Source organism: Trichosurus vulpecula, chromosome 9, assembly GCF_011100635.1.
Source record: "Trichosurus vulpecula isolate mTriVul1 chromosome 9, mTriVul1.pri, whole genome shotgun sequence".
Lineage (NCBI taxonomy): Eukaryota > Metazoa > Chordata > Mammalia > Diprotodontia > Phalangeridae > Trichosurus > Trichosurus vulpecula.
Window position 1 is genome coordinate 47,366,511 of NC_050581.1, and position 16,033 is coordinate 47,382,543.

At 35.6% G+C, this 16,033-nt stretch overlaps 1 protein-coding gene across 1 annotated transcript in view; it reads left to right on the plus strand.

The window, feature by feature from the left end:
- The window catches only part of TXNDC11 (thioredoxin domain containing 11), a 56,739-nt gene that overhangs the window by 32,631 nt on the left and 8,075 nt on the right, over window positions 1–16,033 (plus strand). Inside the window, exons 6-10 of the mRNA XM_036739100.1 lie at window positions 6,334–6,446; window positions 8,289–8,489; window positions 12,045–12,825; window positions 15,285–15,427; window positions 15,750–15,859. Of these exons, the coding sequence (XP_036594995.1) occupies window positions 6,334–6,446; window positions 8,289–8,489; window positions 12,045–12,825; window positions 15,285–15,427; window positions 15,750–15,859 (1,348 nt within the window). The remainder of the gene's footprint in view (window positions 1–6,333; window positions 6,447–8,288; window positions 8,490–12,044; window positions 12,826–15,284; window positions 15,428–15,749; window positions 15,860–16,033) is intronic.

The window sequence follows — 16,033 nt, forward strand, 5'->3', positions numbered from 1 at the left end:
ATTTTTAAAATTGTTCAAGAATTTTCCCAAGAATAGAGGTCAAGTTCGCTGGCCTATAGTTTGTGTATTTTCATTGCTATTTTTAAAAATGAGGACAATTTTATAGTACCTAACCTGTTTTCTGTTCCCTTTCAAATATTGCTAACAATCACATCCACCAATTCTTTCAGTACCTGAGGATGTCGTTCTTCTGGGCCAGATGCTTTGAAGTCATCAAGAGTGATTAGATTTTCTTTTAATTATTAGAGTCAGAGACTTGCCTTGCTTATTGTCTAGGATGTCAACTCCAGCATTTCTGTGTCATCATTTCTAGTGCTTGGAAGAAAAATTAGTAGCAAAATGAAGATTGAGGTTTTTTTTTTTATTCCTTGTTTTAATTGTCCCATCTACTTCAGACAGTGGTAATATCACTTATTTGATCCTCCTTTTTCTCCTAGTATAGTGAACAGAAATGTTTTTTATGTCTTCTGTGTCCCTTGATAACCTTTAATCATTCGGAGCTCCAAAATTCCCGATACTCTTTTTGTAGGACCAGGCCACAGTCTTGTATTTATCATCTTTTAATTGCTCTCACTTCTGTCTTCCAAACATAACTTTTAAAAGTCCAGGTTGGTTAAGAAAAGACCCACATTGATCTCTTCAAACAACTTCTCATTGGAAGTTGCCTTTCTGTCTTCATTCTTTCACCCTTTCGTTCATGAGACTCTCTTCCCTCCCACACTGATTTTCATCCGTCCTACACTGATTTTCCCTATAAAATTCGAGTTCATGACCTCTTATTTATCCTTCCTCTGAACCCTTTGAAGCTGTTTTCCAAGATGAGGCTTCCTTACCCCAGCCCTGGCACTCGGACCAGGTATCTCCTGCTCAGAAATCTTCTGGGCCTACCATTGCTTATGAAATAACATCTAAAATCCAGGTCCTTGCATTCAAGACCTCCCTTGGTTTGGCTTCAGATTATCATTCTGTTCTTAGGTTATTTCATTTACCTTGTGTTCTAGGTAGAATGACCAATCTTTGTCTCTTGCTTTTGTCCTGCCCTTTCCCGTCACCTTACCTCTTGCTCATGCTATCTCTTACATATATTTAATTTAATTTTTTAAATTAAAAATTTTTATTTTCAGTTTCAAATTCCCTCCCTCTCCATCCATTGGGAGGACAAGATAGATGATTCCCATTATACATAAGAAGTCATGCAAAACATGTCCAGAATAGCCGTGTTGTGAAAGGAAAGCAAGAAAAATAAAGAAAAAAATGCTTTAATCTGCACTCAATTTTTCAATAGGTATTGCCTTTTTTAGAGAGAAGTGAAAAGTGCCATCTTTCATAGATTCTGTTTATTTACACTGTGACCTGTTTCCAAGTAGCTCAAAGTACTATTGAATTAAAATCTAGATATAATGCAAAAAGTTTTTGAATTATATTTCGGTATAACTAGCAAAGCATAATGACAGCATTATTATTAATAATGATAATCACAAATTATGCTTGTTCAGGTCACCTATTGTCCCTTTGAAATCCCTGCAGTGCAGAGCTATACTACTTGTGTAGTATACAATAGAAAGCCTAGGGTATGGAGTCAGAAGATCCTGGCTATCAAAATTGGACCATGTGTCAGAAGTAAGGCTCTGACCCAGGCCTGTATGATTGCTTGCCTGTCACTAAAACTAAACTGAATAATATTTATTCTTTGATTCAGAGGATACTTCATGTTCTTAGAGTGCCTCAGGGTTATCTTTATGGACATCACCATTCAGAGGAAACAGAAAGTGTTAGAATTTCAGGGTAGCAGAGTTTACTGCTAACTTTTTTGCTTCATCTTCAATCTTTTAACATGGATAAATGAATGTAATCGTGCAATTGGGCACTTTTTCTGATGGATTTGGTACTGAATTTATATTTTAAAATTTTTTTGACAAACCAGCTGTATTAAAATATTCAAGCTTCATTATTTTCAGAACTGAATAGCTTACTCTGTTAGTTATAAAGCCCCTATTGTTTTAAAGCCTTGGAGCCTTACTTAACAGAGTGAATGTTAAGAAGATGAAAATGCACAGTGATGTTTGTTGGTATCATTGTTCTTCATTTAAGAATGTCCTGTGCTAACACAAGAACTATTCGCATGAGATTTTGCAAATTTGAATTTCCTTCTTCAGTAAGAATTTCATTAAAGATATTCTGAACCATATTTTGGGACTTGATAGAGTTTATCAATTTCTCAACGCATGGGGAAACAAAAAGACTTTGCATAGATAATAACATAGCTGAGCTTCCTGAATTTGGCCTAATTTAGATGAACTATGAGAGTTAATTAGTAGAATTAAGTTGTTGTTTAGTCATTTTCAGTTGTGTCCAGTTCTTCATGACCTCTTTTGGGATTTTCTTGGCAAAGCTAGTAGAGTGGTTTGCCATTTCCCTCTCCAGCTCATTTTACAGATGAGGAAACTGAGGCAAACAGAGTTACGTGATTTGTCCACATCACATAGCTCATTTCCGAGGCCCGATTTCAACATGGGGTCAGGAAAACTCGAGTTCAGATCCAGTCTCAGATACTTACTAGCTGTGTGATCCTGGGTGAATCACTTAACCTTCGTTTCAGCTTCCTCATCTGTAAAATGGGGAAAATAACAACACATCGGACCATTGTGTTCCAGAGAATAGCCAAATCATTCATGGTTTTTTATTGTACAGTATTGCTGTTACTACGTACAGTGTTCTCCTGATTCTGCTCACTTCACTCTGCATCAGTTCATGAAAGTCTTTGTAGACTTTTCTGAAATCTACCTGCTATATCATTAAGGCAGAATTCATGACTTCAAAGATAACCAGGAATATGCCTGAATGGTCCAGAATTGCAGGATATAAGGAATTCTCTTAAGTAGAAGGCAGAGCAGTTAAAGCGTTTATTGAAACTCAAAAGTAGCAGACCCATGGACCAGTGTCCCCAGTTGGACATCCTGGTAAGAACCTTCCAAAACCAATATGCCCATCTCACAATAGTGACCAGGAGGCCACAGAAAAACATTATGGCAGCAGCAAGCCAAGCCATACTGGTGCTTTTTCCCCCAATGCCAGGGCCCTCCAGCAAGAAGACCACCCACTGGCCTCAAGCCCCTGCTAAGCACTGTCCTCTCTCCATGAGGGTCAGTCCTGCCGTTTTGTAGTGCCTGCCGCTGTCACCACTGCTTCCACTGCAATCTCCAAGCTGTGTTCCAGCTAGCTGAGTGCTTCCTCTCTCCTTCAGCTCTTAACTGCTCTCACCAACTGCCTCTTACCTCTGCTCCAACCTTTCAGCACGCTCTTCCCACCGCAGGCTTCATGTCATCATGTGGACCAGAACTCAGGCACCTAACATTGGCTCCAGTCCTAGCCACTCCCCCCAGGACCCTGAGAGCCCTGCCCCCGAAGCCCACTAAAATGGATGGGGAAGATCTTCCCATTCACTGATTGCCTTTACACCTGCTTGTCATTTCTTATAGCACGGTGGTATTCCATTACATTTATATACCACAACTTGTTTGACCATTCCTCAATTGATGGGCATCCCCTCAATTTCTGATTCTTTGCCACCACAAAAAGAGCCACTGTAAATATTGTTGTACAATTAGGTCCTTTTCCTTTGATTTTTTTAATCATCTCTTTGGGATATAGACCCAGTAGTAGTATTGCTGGATCAAAGGGTATGCACAGTTTGATTGCCCTTTGAGAATAATTCTTAGTTGCTCTCCAGAATGGTTGGATCAATTTACAATTCCACCAACAGTGCATTAGTATCCTAGTTTTCCTATTTCCCTTCCAATATTTATCATTTTCCTTTTCTGTCACATTAGCCAATCCAATAGGTGTGAAGTGGTACTTCAGAGTTGTTTTAATTTGCATTTCTATAATTAGTAGTGATTTAGAGCATTTTTTCATATGACTATAGATAGCTTTGATTTCTTCTGAAAACTGCCTGTTCATATCCTTTGACTATTTATCAATTGAGGAATGACTTGTATTCTTATAAATTTGACCCTGTTCTCTATATATTTGAGAAATGAGGCCTTTATCAGAGATACTTGATGTAAAAAATTTTTTCAGCTTTCTACTTTCCTTCTAATTTTGGTTGCATTGATTTTGTTTGTGCAAAAACTTTTAAATTTAACATAATCAAAAGTATCCATTTTACATATCTTATTGCTCTCTATCGTTTGGTCCTAAATTCTTCCCTTATCCATATATCTGACAAGTAAATGATTCCACCAATTAAGTAACCAAAGGTTTAGAAGAGGGGAAGTACAGGGAGAGCTGAACAGAGCCAGGTAGTTATGGTCAGAGAGAAGCTGTGTTATCCAGCCTTTGCAGTCAGTGGGAAGACCTGTTTTTTGTCCCCTCAGGCTTAAAATTGTGGGGTATTTTTTCTTCTCTGTTCTTATGTCCCCCCCAAAAAATTTCAGTGAGTTAGTGAACCTTAGTAATTATTCCACCCCAACATTTCTTAGATTTTACCTTCCTTTTTATTGCTACTATCCTAGTTCCCAGACCCTCGTTACCTCACACTTAGATTACTCTAACACACTTAGATTGGTCTTCCTTCCTCCAGTTTCTCTTTATTTCATGGTATTCTCCACACACATGACAAATTAGTTTACTAGTAAAACAGTTTTTATTACACCAAGAGCTTAGCATATCCTTGATATCCATTTCTGTTTTATCCTGGTCCTAAGCTCTTTGTGTATTAAAAAGACTCTATTGCTAGAAGACTAGATTTATTTGACAATGGATCAGCATATTTCAGAAATTCACATCTGGTATACTAATATTTATACATGCACATTTGGGCATCATTTAACAGTTAAAATGTGTAATTTACAAGCATGATTAACAATGTTATGAAATATAGTTTCTATTGGTCTCATCTCAAAATGGCAGGTTGAAAATGGGGCTAAGAAAATAAGCCATTTCACGCTTCTTTTTTCCTTTCTAAGTGTGTTACCTATCTTTCAGAGTGAGAATTTGATCTAAAAATTGCCCTATATTCATATATTACAGTTCCCCAAAATATAAGGCATTTTAGAGCACATGGATAAAAAGAATGACCAAATGAGAAAAAGATAATCAAATTGCTTTGAAAACTACTAAGAGCAGATTCAACCAAAAAGCAATACTGTTACTTTTCTATCTGAGAAGAGAGTGCGGTAAGTTAGAGAAGAAATACGTATATATATATATGTATACATATTTCATCTCTAAGTTACTCTATTTCTAAGTTACTCATATTTCATCTCTAAGTTTTATATATATACACATATATACATACACACATATATAGGAGCATTATACTCCAGTTTGGTTATTAAATAGTGATTACTTGTCTTAATTTTTTTGTCCTCAGATTTAAATTTTGAAATTGGCCCTGGAGCTCTTAATCATATATTTAAATATACATACATGTGTACATATATATGTACATGCACATCTTATTTAAACATATTTATATAGACATTGAAATATGTATTTACGTACTTGTATAAGATCATATTGTGTAATGAAAAACAACTTTAAAATGTGAGTGATTACTCTCCAGCTTGTGACACATTAATATTTCTATTAAACTATAGTTTATTTTTGCTTCTGTGTTTTGTTTACTTTTTAAACATTAAAAAATTATACATAAGAAGGAACATGTCTGTTAAATTCAGTATTACTTCTTTGTGTATGTATATTTAGTATACCTGTTTACATGTATGTTTATTTCTGTTATACTATATTTTTGTCTCTGTAGTTTGTGTACTTTTAAAATATTTTAAAATTTTATTATAAGAAGGCAAAACATAACTTTTTAGATTTGTTAAATTTTGGAAATATTGGCTATAGTCATAAAAATATCATGGCTGTTTGGTTTTCCAAATATTTGTAAAATTTCATTTTGGTTTTTTTTTTCTTACTCTATTTTTTTCTCCAGCCGAAGCATCTGCGGTAATATGATATACTCACTTTACTCTTAATTGTTTAGAATTTGGATAAGAGCACTAAATTTTAATTATTGTGGTTATGCTATAAGAAATAATACCTAGAATATATTTCAGTGGTTCATTTTGTTGTCAAAACTTAATTGCCAGAGGTAGCCAAATATATCGATGTGTTTTTGGTCATAAATTTCCTCTCTAGGCTGCCTGGAATAAAAAGCCTCTGCTGCCATGCAGGGACCTGCAGGCTTCCTTTGAGCGCAGGCCCATTTTATTAAAAGAGGCTCTATTTCTAAAGGATCCATTCTTCCAGATGTCACTATTTTTTTGGTCATTTTATTTTTTATATGCATTTTTTTAAACAAAAGAACACCTTCTGTTTCAGATTACCTAGGAACATTACGCTTTGGTGTTATCACAAATAAACATCTTGCCAAACTGGTATCCTTGGTGAACTCTGGAAGTGTGTATTTACATAGGCATTTCAACACATCACTTGTAAGTATTCAGTATTCATTATTGATATGGTGAGGTGCCTTGAATTTTTATTGAACTTTGTATTTTTATGTTCTTGGGATTTTCATGAAGCCTTGTTTTTCATTTGGAGCATAAAATTGCAAAAATCTGTGGAACACTTTGTGCTTAAATTCCCAGGAGTTATTCCCTAGTCTTTATGCAGAATAAACTTTGTGCCATTTATCAAGAACAATGAAATAACAAACTTTTCTCCCAAGGTGGTTTGATAGACTTTTAAGACCTTTCAATTCAACCTGAAGAGCTTCTCGAGTTTATGGCTGCTTGATCTCTGGAGAGTTTTAGGGAGCCCTTAAATTTCCCTTTCAACTTAATGTTTCTCAGCCTTAGCTGTGTTTTGGAGAGACCACCTCAGGGCAGAGTTATTCCAGAGCTTTGACATAATCTTTCACAGCTATTATTTTATTTTTATTTGCTACTTTACTTAGTCTTCTTATCCTGCAGATACTATGGTTTTCATTCTGTTTTTCTTAGAACTGTATAATTCTGTTAGCTCTATGGACATTTTTACCTTAGGGCATGAAGATATTTCCCTGTATTTGTCTCCCCATGTCTTTCACCAGCTGGCTGCTTCTTTCTCTATGGTAATCTTTGTTTCCATCACTGTTAGTATTTTTGTATAACAATAAGGATCAGATTATTTTTTCTGCTGAAGGTTTCTAAGATAAAAATTCATTATTAGAAGGTAATGACACTGGCAGAATTGAGAATAACACTAAAACTGAACTGATAGAGCAAAGCTTTCATCACTCAGACTATTTTAATTTACAGTTGTTTAAAATGAATACTTTTTTATTTTGAAAAAGAATTGCAGAACACATGTACATTTCCTATATCTCATCACATATACATTTCCTATAATGAATATTCTGCATGAGCTTCTGGTCCTTTATGAGGATTAGGGTAAACATGTCAGCTAGCCTGATGGCTGTTCTGAGCAGTATATCTTAATTCTGTGCCCTGAGAACCACCGGGGGCGGGGGCAAGGGTAAGGGAACCTTTGGCCTCGAGGCCACATGTGGCCTTCTAGGTCTGTGGGTATGGTCTTTTAACTGAGTCCAAGTTTTATGGAACAAATCCTTTTATTAAGGGGATTTGTTCTGTGAAGTTTGGATTCTGTCAAAGGGCCTTGAGGACCTAGAGGGTCACATGTGGCCTTAAGGCCACAAATTCCCTACCCGAGTCAAGCCATTTCCATCTTCACTGTAGCTGAACCCTGCTATATGTATTGTTTCCTTCAGCTAGAATATGAGCTCTTGTGATCAATGATTGTTGGGCTTTTCTGTTTGTATCTGCAGTACTTGGCACATAGTGAGATTTAACAATTGCGTTTTCTTTCATTCATTCAGTATAATCAGCTCTCCACCTGCAAATGCTTTGATGTTATTTGGCCTATTTATAACATTGTCCACATGGAATTAACTTGCCCCGATAATGTTGTTTTGCCTAAAGTTTTATTGTTGTGGAACAATAAAATTAGAAAAAATAGTATAATTGGTTTTATTTCCTTAGATGTGTATTGGCATAGATGTTACAGAGATGTTTATTGGTTCGTTGTACATACTTGACAACTTTGTGAAAATTGCACCTAGGTAAGGTGTCGGAATAGTTATTTGTAATACCAGTGGTAAAAATATTTTAATCTAAGAATCAAGAGGGAGATAATCAGTGTGAATTAGTATATCCTAGCACTATCAAATTTACATTTTCAGCTTTTGAGATAAGATTTAATCTCATGTATAGTTTCCATAATACCTGATAATGATAATTGATTTGGTTTTATCTCATGTGTCCCTTTATACAAAGGTGTTTCCCAGAGAGGTAATGAACTACACAGCTGAAAATATTTATAAATGGGCTTTAGAAAACCGAGAAATGCTTGTTCAATGGCTGCAACCACATGGAGGGAAAAGTCTTCTCCTGAATAATGAACTCAAAAAAGGACCAGCACTTTTTTTATTTATACCGTTTAATCCCTTAGCAGAAAGTCATCCTCTATTAGATGAGGTAAGGCTCATAATATGAAAGTATAACTCAGAACTAATTATTGTATCGTAAAACATCATTATTTGTATTTTGTTAATTATTAATTTATAATAATTCAATGAAATAACTGACAGAGTGCCAATAATAGTGTCCATGGCTTTTCTTTCACGGGTTAAAAGGCTAGGGATAAACCTGAACCTGAGGCCAGTGAATAACACCTGTTGGGTCAGCTCCACCATGTAGCTCAGGAACGGTTAGGTCCACAGAGCTGTTTGGTAACGGATGAGGGTGAAGGAAAGCAAAGCCATTCCTAACTTCTGCCACAGAAGAACTTAAGTGATTGAGATTATTCTTGCCTTTTATTATTAATTATCACCGTCGCTATTGCTGTTGTGGCTGAGAAGATGGAAGGACAAGCACAAAATAGATAATGGGATACACAAGAGAAGGCAACAGCAGGAGTAGACATGTTTCAGTTCCGCTTATATATCCAGAATGAGGACAGCCTTAGCACCAGCAACAACATTTTCCTGGCTTTTCGACTTTCAAGTCAGACGCCCAAGCCATTTTTTAAGTGGCTGCCTACCATCAGCAGGATTGGGTTTCCACTCTGCCACTTGCTTGACTTCACCCAGTTTATTCCTTTTTTCTGTAAGTTTATTTTATACATGGTTCATTTGCAGTTAGTTATAGGGAGCAATAAGAAGTTGTAGAAAGCCTGGGGATAGTTACTAAATTAGATTTACTGTCTGTTTTATTTTTCTCTTGCCCAAGGATTGCTTAATTGGTTAAAACAGATTTCAGAAAGTCAGTATACTTCACTCTAAGCTAACTATATACTACCTCTGTCTCTTCAGAGTGAACCTAATTTATACCTCCAAGAAAAACAAAACTTAATACTTCTTGTCCAGCTAAGAACATCATTTTGTTGCTGGAATTTTCTCATTTAGACCATTTGTAGAGATCATTCCATTATGTGGCACTACTTTGTATTGTGTGGAAAATGAGAAAGAAATAAAGAAGAGCAAATGGAAAATTTCCTTGTTGTTCATGCCACCGTGTTGGAACAATTCATGAGTAATAAAATGAATTTCTTTTAAATATTTTGGCTATTCAAACTTTATCTGCTCAGCTGTATACTTCCACCTTCTAAATTAACTCCGATTTTATTCATTTAGACCAGCAGTAGCACTTTGGAGCACTGCGCAGAAAGAAGTTATGTGTTCACCTAAGGCAGCAGCAGTAGTTCTAGGTGTAAATATTTATGTAAATGTTAACTTTCAACATTTAATATTTTTAATGCTTTAAGATTCTGCTCAAATTAAGTGTGGGTTGGTTGCTGTGACAGAGCGGTAGAAACTGTGTTTCCCTGTTAAAATGGATATGGATATACCTAGTGACACAATAGAGCTTGTATTGACTAGTAATATTTTCCTTCAGACAAGCACCCTGTCTCTATTTGTATATCTGCTTTGCATTATCATTACCTTTCCTATCGAATTTTTATTTAGAACCCACAACATTCCTGTGAATTTAACCCCATTGTGTAGTTGGAAAAGCAGGCTTAGAAAAGTTGTGATTTATCCCTGGCAATGTAGTACATTGTAGGTGGGGCTCAGACTAGAATCCAGATTTTGTGAATCCCAGTCTTAAGTGTTATCCACCCAACTCTACTGCTCTGTTCTCAAAGTGTCCTTTATGTGAGCAGATTTGATTAATAAAGGCTATAAAGCTAGCACCTAAAAGGGGTTAATTCTGAAATTTGTTAGCCTTCATGGATTAGACTTTTTCCCTCAGTTTTAAGGAGCCAGAAATTATCATCTTCATGTTTTAGTACCTTGACAAAAAACATAGGCTTAGCCTAACCCAGTGTAGTAATTAACAGTTTTTTTGCCAAGTAGCTAGTAATTTCTTTTAAAAATTTTGGATATATTTTGTTTTTAATATTACCTTCACTTCCAAATGTATACCCTCTTACTAAAGTAAATGAATCATACTTTGTTATAAAAAATAAAAAAAGAAGAGGGGGGAAAAGTATTCAGCAAAATTAGCAGACACATCAATAACCTCTGACAGTACGTGAAATATTGTACATTCATAGTCCCTCTCCCCCCTTTACAAAGAAGGGAGGGCAGGGCATTTCTTTTCTCAGTTCTTCTCCAGGGCTGAACTTGGTCATTATAATTAGACAAAATTTAGCTCCTTTGTTGATCTTTCGCTTTACGTGGTTGTAGGAAATGTGTATATTATTTTCTTGGTTTTCTGTTATTCACTCAATATCAGTTTATAAATCCTTAAGGTGATGTGACAATTCTTTTGGTCAGACCTGCAGACTTTACTAATTAAAGTGAATTGGAAACAGTAATTACAGTGCTAACATTTTAAAGTTGCTAAGTCTTCCTTATTTATTCCTGTGTAATAAAATATGGTGTCAGGCACTGGCACTAGAGTCTTACATAACATTGTTTAACCAAGATTTTTAAAATGCTGCTTGTAAAGTAAAAGGGCAAAAAAGGAGAATCTCCTTTATTATAATTTTCTTCATTTTATCCCATTTTTTCCCATTTTTTTAAAGAAGAAATTCCATGGGATTCAACGTCTTAATATCTTACCTAACTCTGGCAAGATTTAGTCCATGTTTGCTCGTTTCCTATTCCTGCAAACTGATATCCTCTATGTCGAGTTATTTCTCTTTCTTTTATAACTAAAGAAAATTGAGATTTATTGTGCTGTTTTATCTTATCTGCAGGCAGAGGCATTCAGGTTGAGGCAGCTCATCCAGCCTGGGTCACTTACTAGCTAATATTTTGTATGTATGTGTGTGTATATACATAACATGCACACATGTATATCTATTACATATGTACACACATATACACATGTATGTATATGTATAATTACTATAAATGAAATTGAGTGATCCTTAAGTCTAAATTGCTAGCATGTAGTATTATGGTGACCATAAATGAGTCATAGTAGAAAAATAAGAGAGGTAAAATTACCCAATCAATCCATGCTCTCTTTGTGCAAAGGAATTGATTTGGACACTAATTCGCTTGTTACTAATATTTAATTAGGAGTTAGAAAATTTTCAGAATGAAGTTATTTTGGAGTATCAGTGGCAATTAAGATGAAGAATATAGCTGTCAAATTGTAAAATATCCTATGTAGTTTGAAGCTTAACAATAGCATGTGAAGAGCCTGGACAGGAGATTTGCTGCTAATTTCCCCTGTGACCCTGGCGAGCCACTTAAACTCTCTGGGCATTGATTTTCACACCTGTAAATTGAGACAATTGCAGTAGATCTCTTCCAGTTGGAAAAAATATATGTGATTCTGTGATAGTGACATGACATGGGACCTTAAAAATAGTCTCTTCTGGAACTTAGATATTGCCATGTTAGTAGGTTTTTGCACAAGTGATAAATGTACACTTTTAAGAATTTATATTCAAGGCAATACTTATTACCACAACTTTCTGATGGAACTTAATTATAAAATGTTTTAGTTACACTAAGATTAGAAGGTGCTTTATACATCTCACTGATCCTGTTTCCCCCATGACTTTTTCTTTAGATTACCGAAGTGGCCTTGGAATACAACAACTGTAATAAAAGTCAGGTAGTTGAACATCTGCTTCAGCACCTGAGACATGTGGATTCATCAACATTGGATTCTCTGGTATCCAACCCCCCAATCCAGCTGGCAGAATCATCTTCAATAACTGAGTCCCCATGCTGCAATACTGTGGTGCTTCCTCAGTGGCATTCCATCTCAAGAACCCACAATGTCTGTGAGCTTTGTGTCAACCAGTCAGTTGGGATTAAGCCAAGTAAAGTCAATGTGCCACAGTGCAGTTTTTTTGAGATAGCAGCAGCTTTGGACTCATTCTACCTCAAGGAACACACCTTCTATCAAGTTACATCAGATAGCATAGAATGCAGCAATTTTTTAAGTTTCTATAGTCCTTTTAGCTACTACACTGCATGTTGCAGGACTATGAATAGGGGCTTGACTAATTCTGAAGAGGATATCTTTCAGTCCCCTACCATCGCATTTTCTTCCCATGAGAAGAAATGCAAGATTGATAACCCAAGTTCTGTTCCTCACATTGAGGAGAGCATCCCTCTCTTTCCTGGTGTTGATATTAATAGCACAAGTATCACTGGCTTGAGCTGCAGGACCAACAAGACCTTGAACCTTTATCTCTTGGATTCAAATTTGTTCTGGTTGTATGCAGAAAGGCTGGGTGCATCAAGTTCGACTCAGGTTAAAGAGTTTGCTGCTATTGTTGATGTAAAAGAAGAATCTCATTATATCTTGGACCCCAAACAAGCTCTTGTAAAGCCTGCTCTAGGTACTGTAGGTAGTTTGACTTTGCAAATATATATCTAATGCTAATTACTGAATAGAGGTGACCTCTTAATGTTGTTGGTAATGTACTGCCTCTTAACCCTGTTGTGTTGATGCTGGTTAAAAGGATGCTGTCAGCCTTTACATAGTTTGTCCCCTTTTCCTTTTCTGCCTGTAATCATTGTTGTTTTCTAAATGACTAAATTAGCTTCATACCAGGATGACAGGATGTAGTAGTGCTAGAAGGACATCACAGGTCTTCTGATGAGGAAACAAACCCAGAGATCTTAAGTGACATGCCCAGGGTCACCCAACAATAAGTGGAGAGCCAGGATCTGAGGCCAGGCCCTCTGAGGCCTGATCCAGTGTTGTTTCCATTGTTCTACACTGCTTTCCAGCCTCTAAATTCTGGACCTATTTGTTACTTAGTCCTATGTTTCATTAAAAGTCAAATCAATACATTGATAGCGATTGTGAAAGAAGAAGGTTTTGTGAAAATTTTCTGAGATGATATCCAGTGGGAAGAGAATACCCTCATTAATTAAGAGATACCAAGGTATTTGGCTGGCAAAATAAACAGAACCTGTTTTGGTAGGAATATCTCATGTAAATGAGAAATGTCACCAGCTACATCAGCTTCATTCCTCAAAAGAATAATGTAAGTGCTTTGTTCAGGTTATCTTTTACCTCTCTTTGCCCTAAAAGTTCAATTTGTAACAGTCCATACCAGACCATATCTACCATGATTTGACCAGATGCTGCTATGTTTATACTGTTGCATTGGGGATATTTTCTTGCCATTAAGTACCCTCCTAGATCATAAGAATAAATTTTGCTCATGGCAAGTGGACAAGCAAATAGGATTATTCTTTTCAAACAACTCAAGGATAAAAGATACTTAAATTTAGCCTGTCTCTAGCAACAATGAAGTCATCAGGCCATTTGTGTAGGATAACATTATTACTAGTGTTGAAACCTATGAATTCCAAAGCTATGTTAACTCAGCTTCATTGGAAACAAAGTCATCCTTTTCCTGAGTTGACAGGGAGAAATTTGTGAAAGAAAACTTTTAAATTTTGGTTTTTACGTGTTAGAGACTATAAAAGACCATGAAGAGTAAAGTTAAACCTTTTTCCCATAAACAATGGCCATTTTTAGTAACTTTCTTTAGGCATGTTCCTGACAAGTTGTATATGTTGAACTTTTCTAAGCAAAATATAGTTTATGTGCACGTAGGAATCTATTTAAAGAAACCCTATAATCAGATACTTTGTAAAGGGCTTAAAATCCATTAGTAATTAAAATAATTATCCTCTAACTGTTTTCTAAAAATTTTGTCATATTAGTTTTTATTAGAGTAAGGAACACCCATATAGTTTTAGAATCAGGTGAATGTTCAGCAAAACTCATTTATTCAATGAGATCATAATGTGTAAACTTCAAAACAGGTTCTTGGACAGAATCCTCAGCCCATTGCTTCTTATTTTCTTGCATCCACCCTAAATGTGCCAGCTGGTTGCTGACGGCGTTGTTGACAAAATCAGTAGTGAATTATGGGAGGTCACTTGTTGCACAACATTATTACATGCTCAGAGAAGTTATTTGGGACTTGAAAAATTTGTGTTTTGTTCAGATCTTGCTTTTTGTTTAAAAAAACAGGTATAGTCAGTCAGGTTCTTGTAATCTAATCTATGGAGTATTCATTCTTTGGTCTTCATTTTCTTCCTGCTATGGCTTGTTTTTAGATATTTTCACTGGAATATTCAGTGAAATGGGTATTTGACTCTCAGAATGAAGGAAGATAGAATAGGAGAGATGTGAAACAGTGCTGCTACAATGTAGCAAAACTACTAGCTAAGGCGTTAATAGAGTAACTACTATTAGCTAAATTAGGCTTTTGAGTATTTGTGGATTTCATTTACACATTTTATCTTTTAATCCTTAGGAAGTGTAATCAGAAGTTTATGTCTCATTGAGCCAAAAACTAGGGAGGAAAATAAAGTCCAGTGTTTAAAAAAAAATTTAACCCTCAAAAGCCATGACTAGAATGCTTTCTTGATTTTATTCATTGTCTGTCATCATAATGCATTGAAAGTCATTGTATTGTATGGTTGACCTATCTTAGAGATTGTGATCTTTTGGAAATTCTTTTATACAACCCCGCTTTTGAATTTGTCCTGTTAAGAAAATGGCATAATCCTTAATCTTCGAAATTGACAGTTTATAACATTATGGAAAATGGCCTTATGTCAACCACTAGTATCCATATTGTGCTACAAGGTAAGCTTGGTGTCATTAATTCAAAGTTAATAGCATCTTTATGAATTTTTAGGTGGGACATTTTTAAAATCTGAGCCTACATATATATTTCAAAAGTCAGTTTCTAAAATGTAAACATTAAAATAGACCAGCTATTGATATTCGAACTGTGAAAAGGAATAATCTCATTGTTTCTTTTTATAGAGTCCTTTATTCAGAACTTCAGCATTCTCTACAGTCCATTGAAAAGGCACCTTATTGGAAGTGACACTGTCCATTTTCCTTCTCAGCACCTAATCTCTGAAGTAACAACTGATACCTTTTGGGAAGTAGTCCTTAGAAAACAGGTATTTTCCATGGTATTTCCAGGCATTTCCCTTTACAGATGTTTCCTCACAAAATACCTTTGTGTAAGTGAGTGGTGTTTAGCTTTTGAACATTAAAAAAAAAAAAAAACCCTGTTAATATGACATCTCATTATTAAACCCAGTGATTCTTTTAAGTGGAGCATTAATTTGCTGTTTTCTCCTCTATTGATACCCATACAAATAGAAATTTACCTCATTTTCCCCAAAGGTTGAGATGAGTGATTTGGGATGATTTAGTGAAGGGGATAAGGTTTATATGTCTTTTTCTGGTTTTAGTAAATCCTGTATTTCCTTCTCTTAGGATGTTTTGTTGCTGTATTATGCACGTTGGTGTGGGTTCTGTGCATCTCTCAATCATATTTTCATCCAGCTTTCTCGTCTCCTGCCTCCAGATAAATTCACTGTGGCCAGGTAAAATAAACTTGTTTTCTACCGTGTGCTTTGCTAGCATGCCTCTTAAGTTTTCTTTTTCAATACTCATATAGTAAGTTGCAGATTCTGTCCAGTTTCCACTAAGTTTATGCTAATTTATCCTATTAACTGTAGTTCTTTTTTCAAACTGTAGTTCTGAGTACAAATTCATTA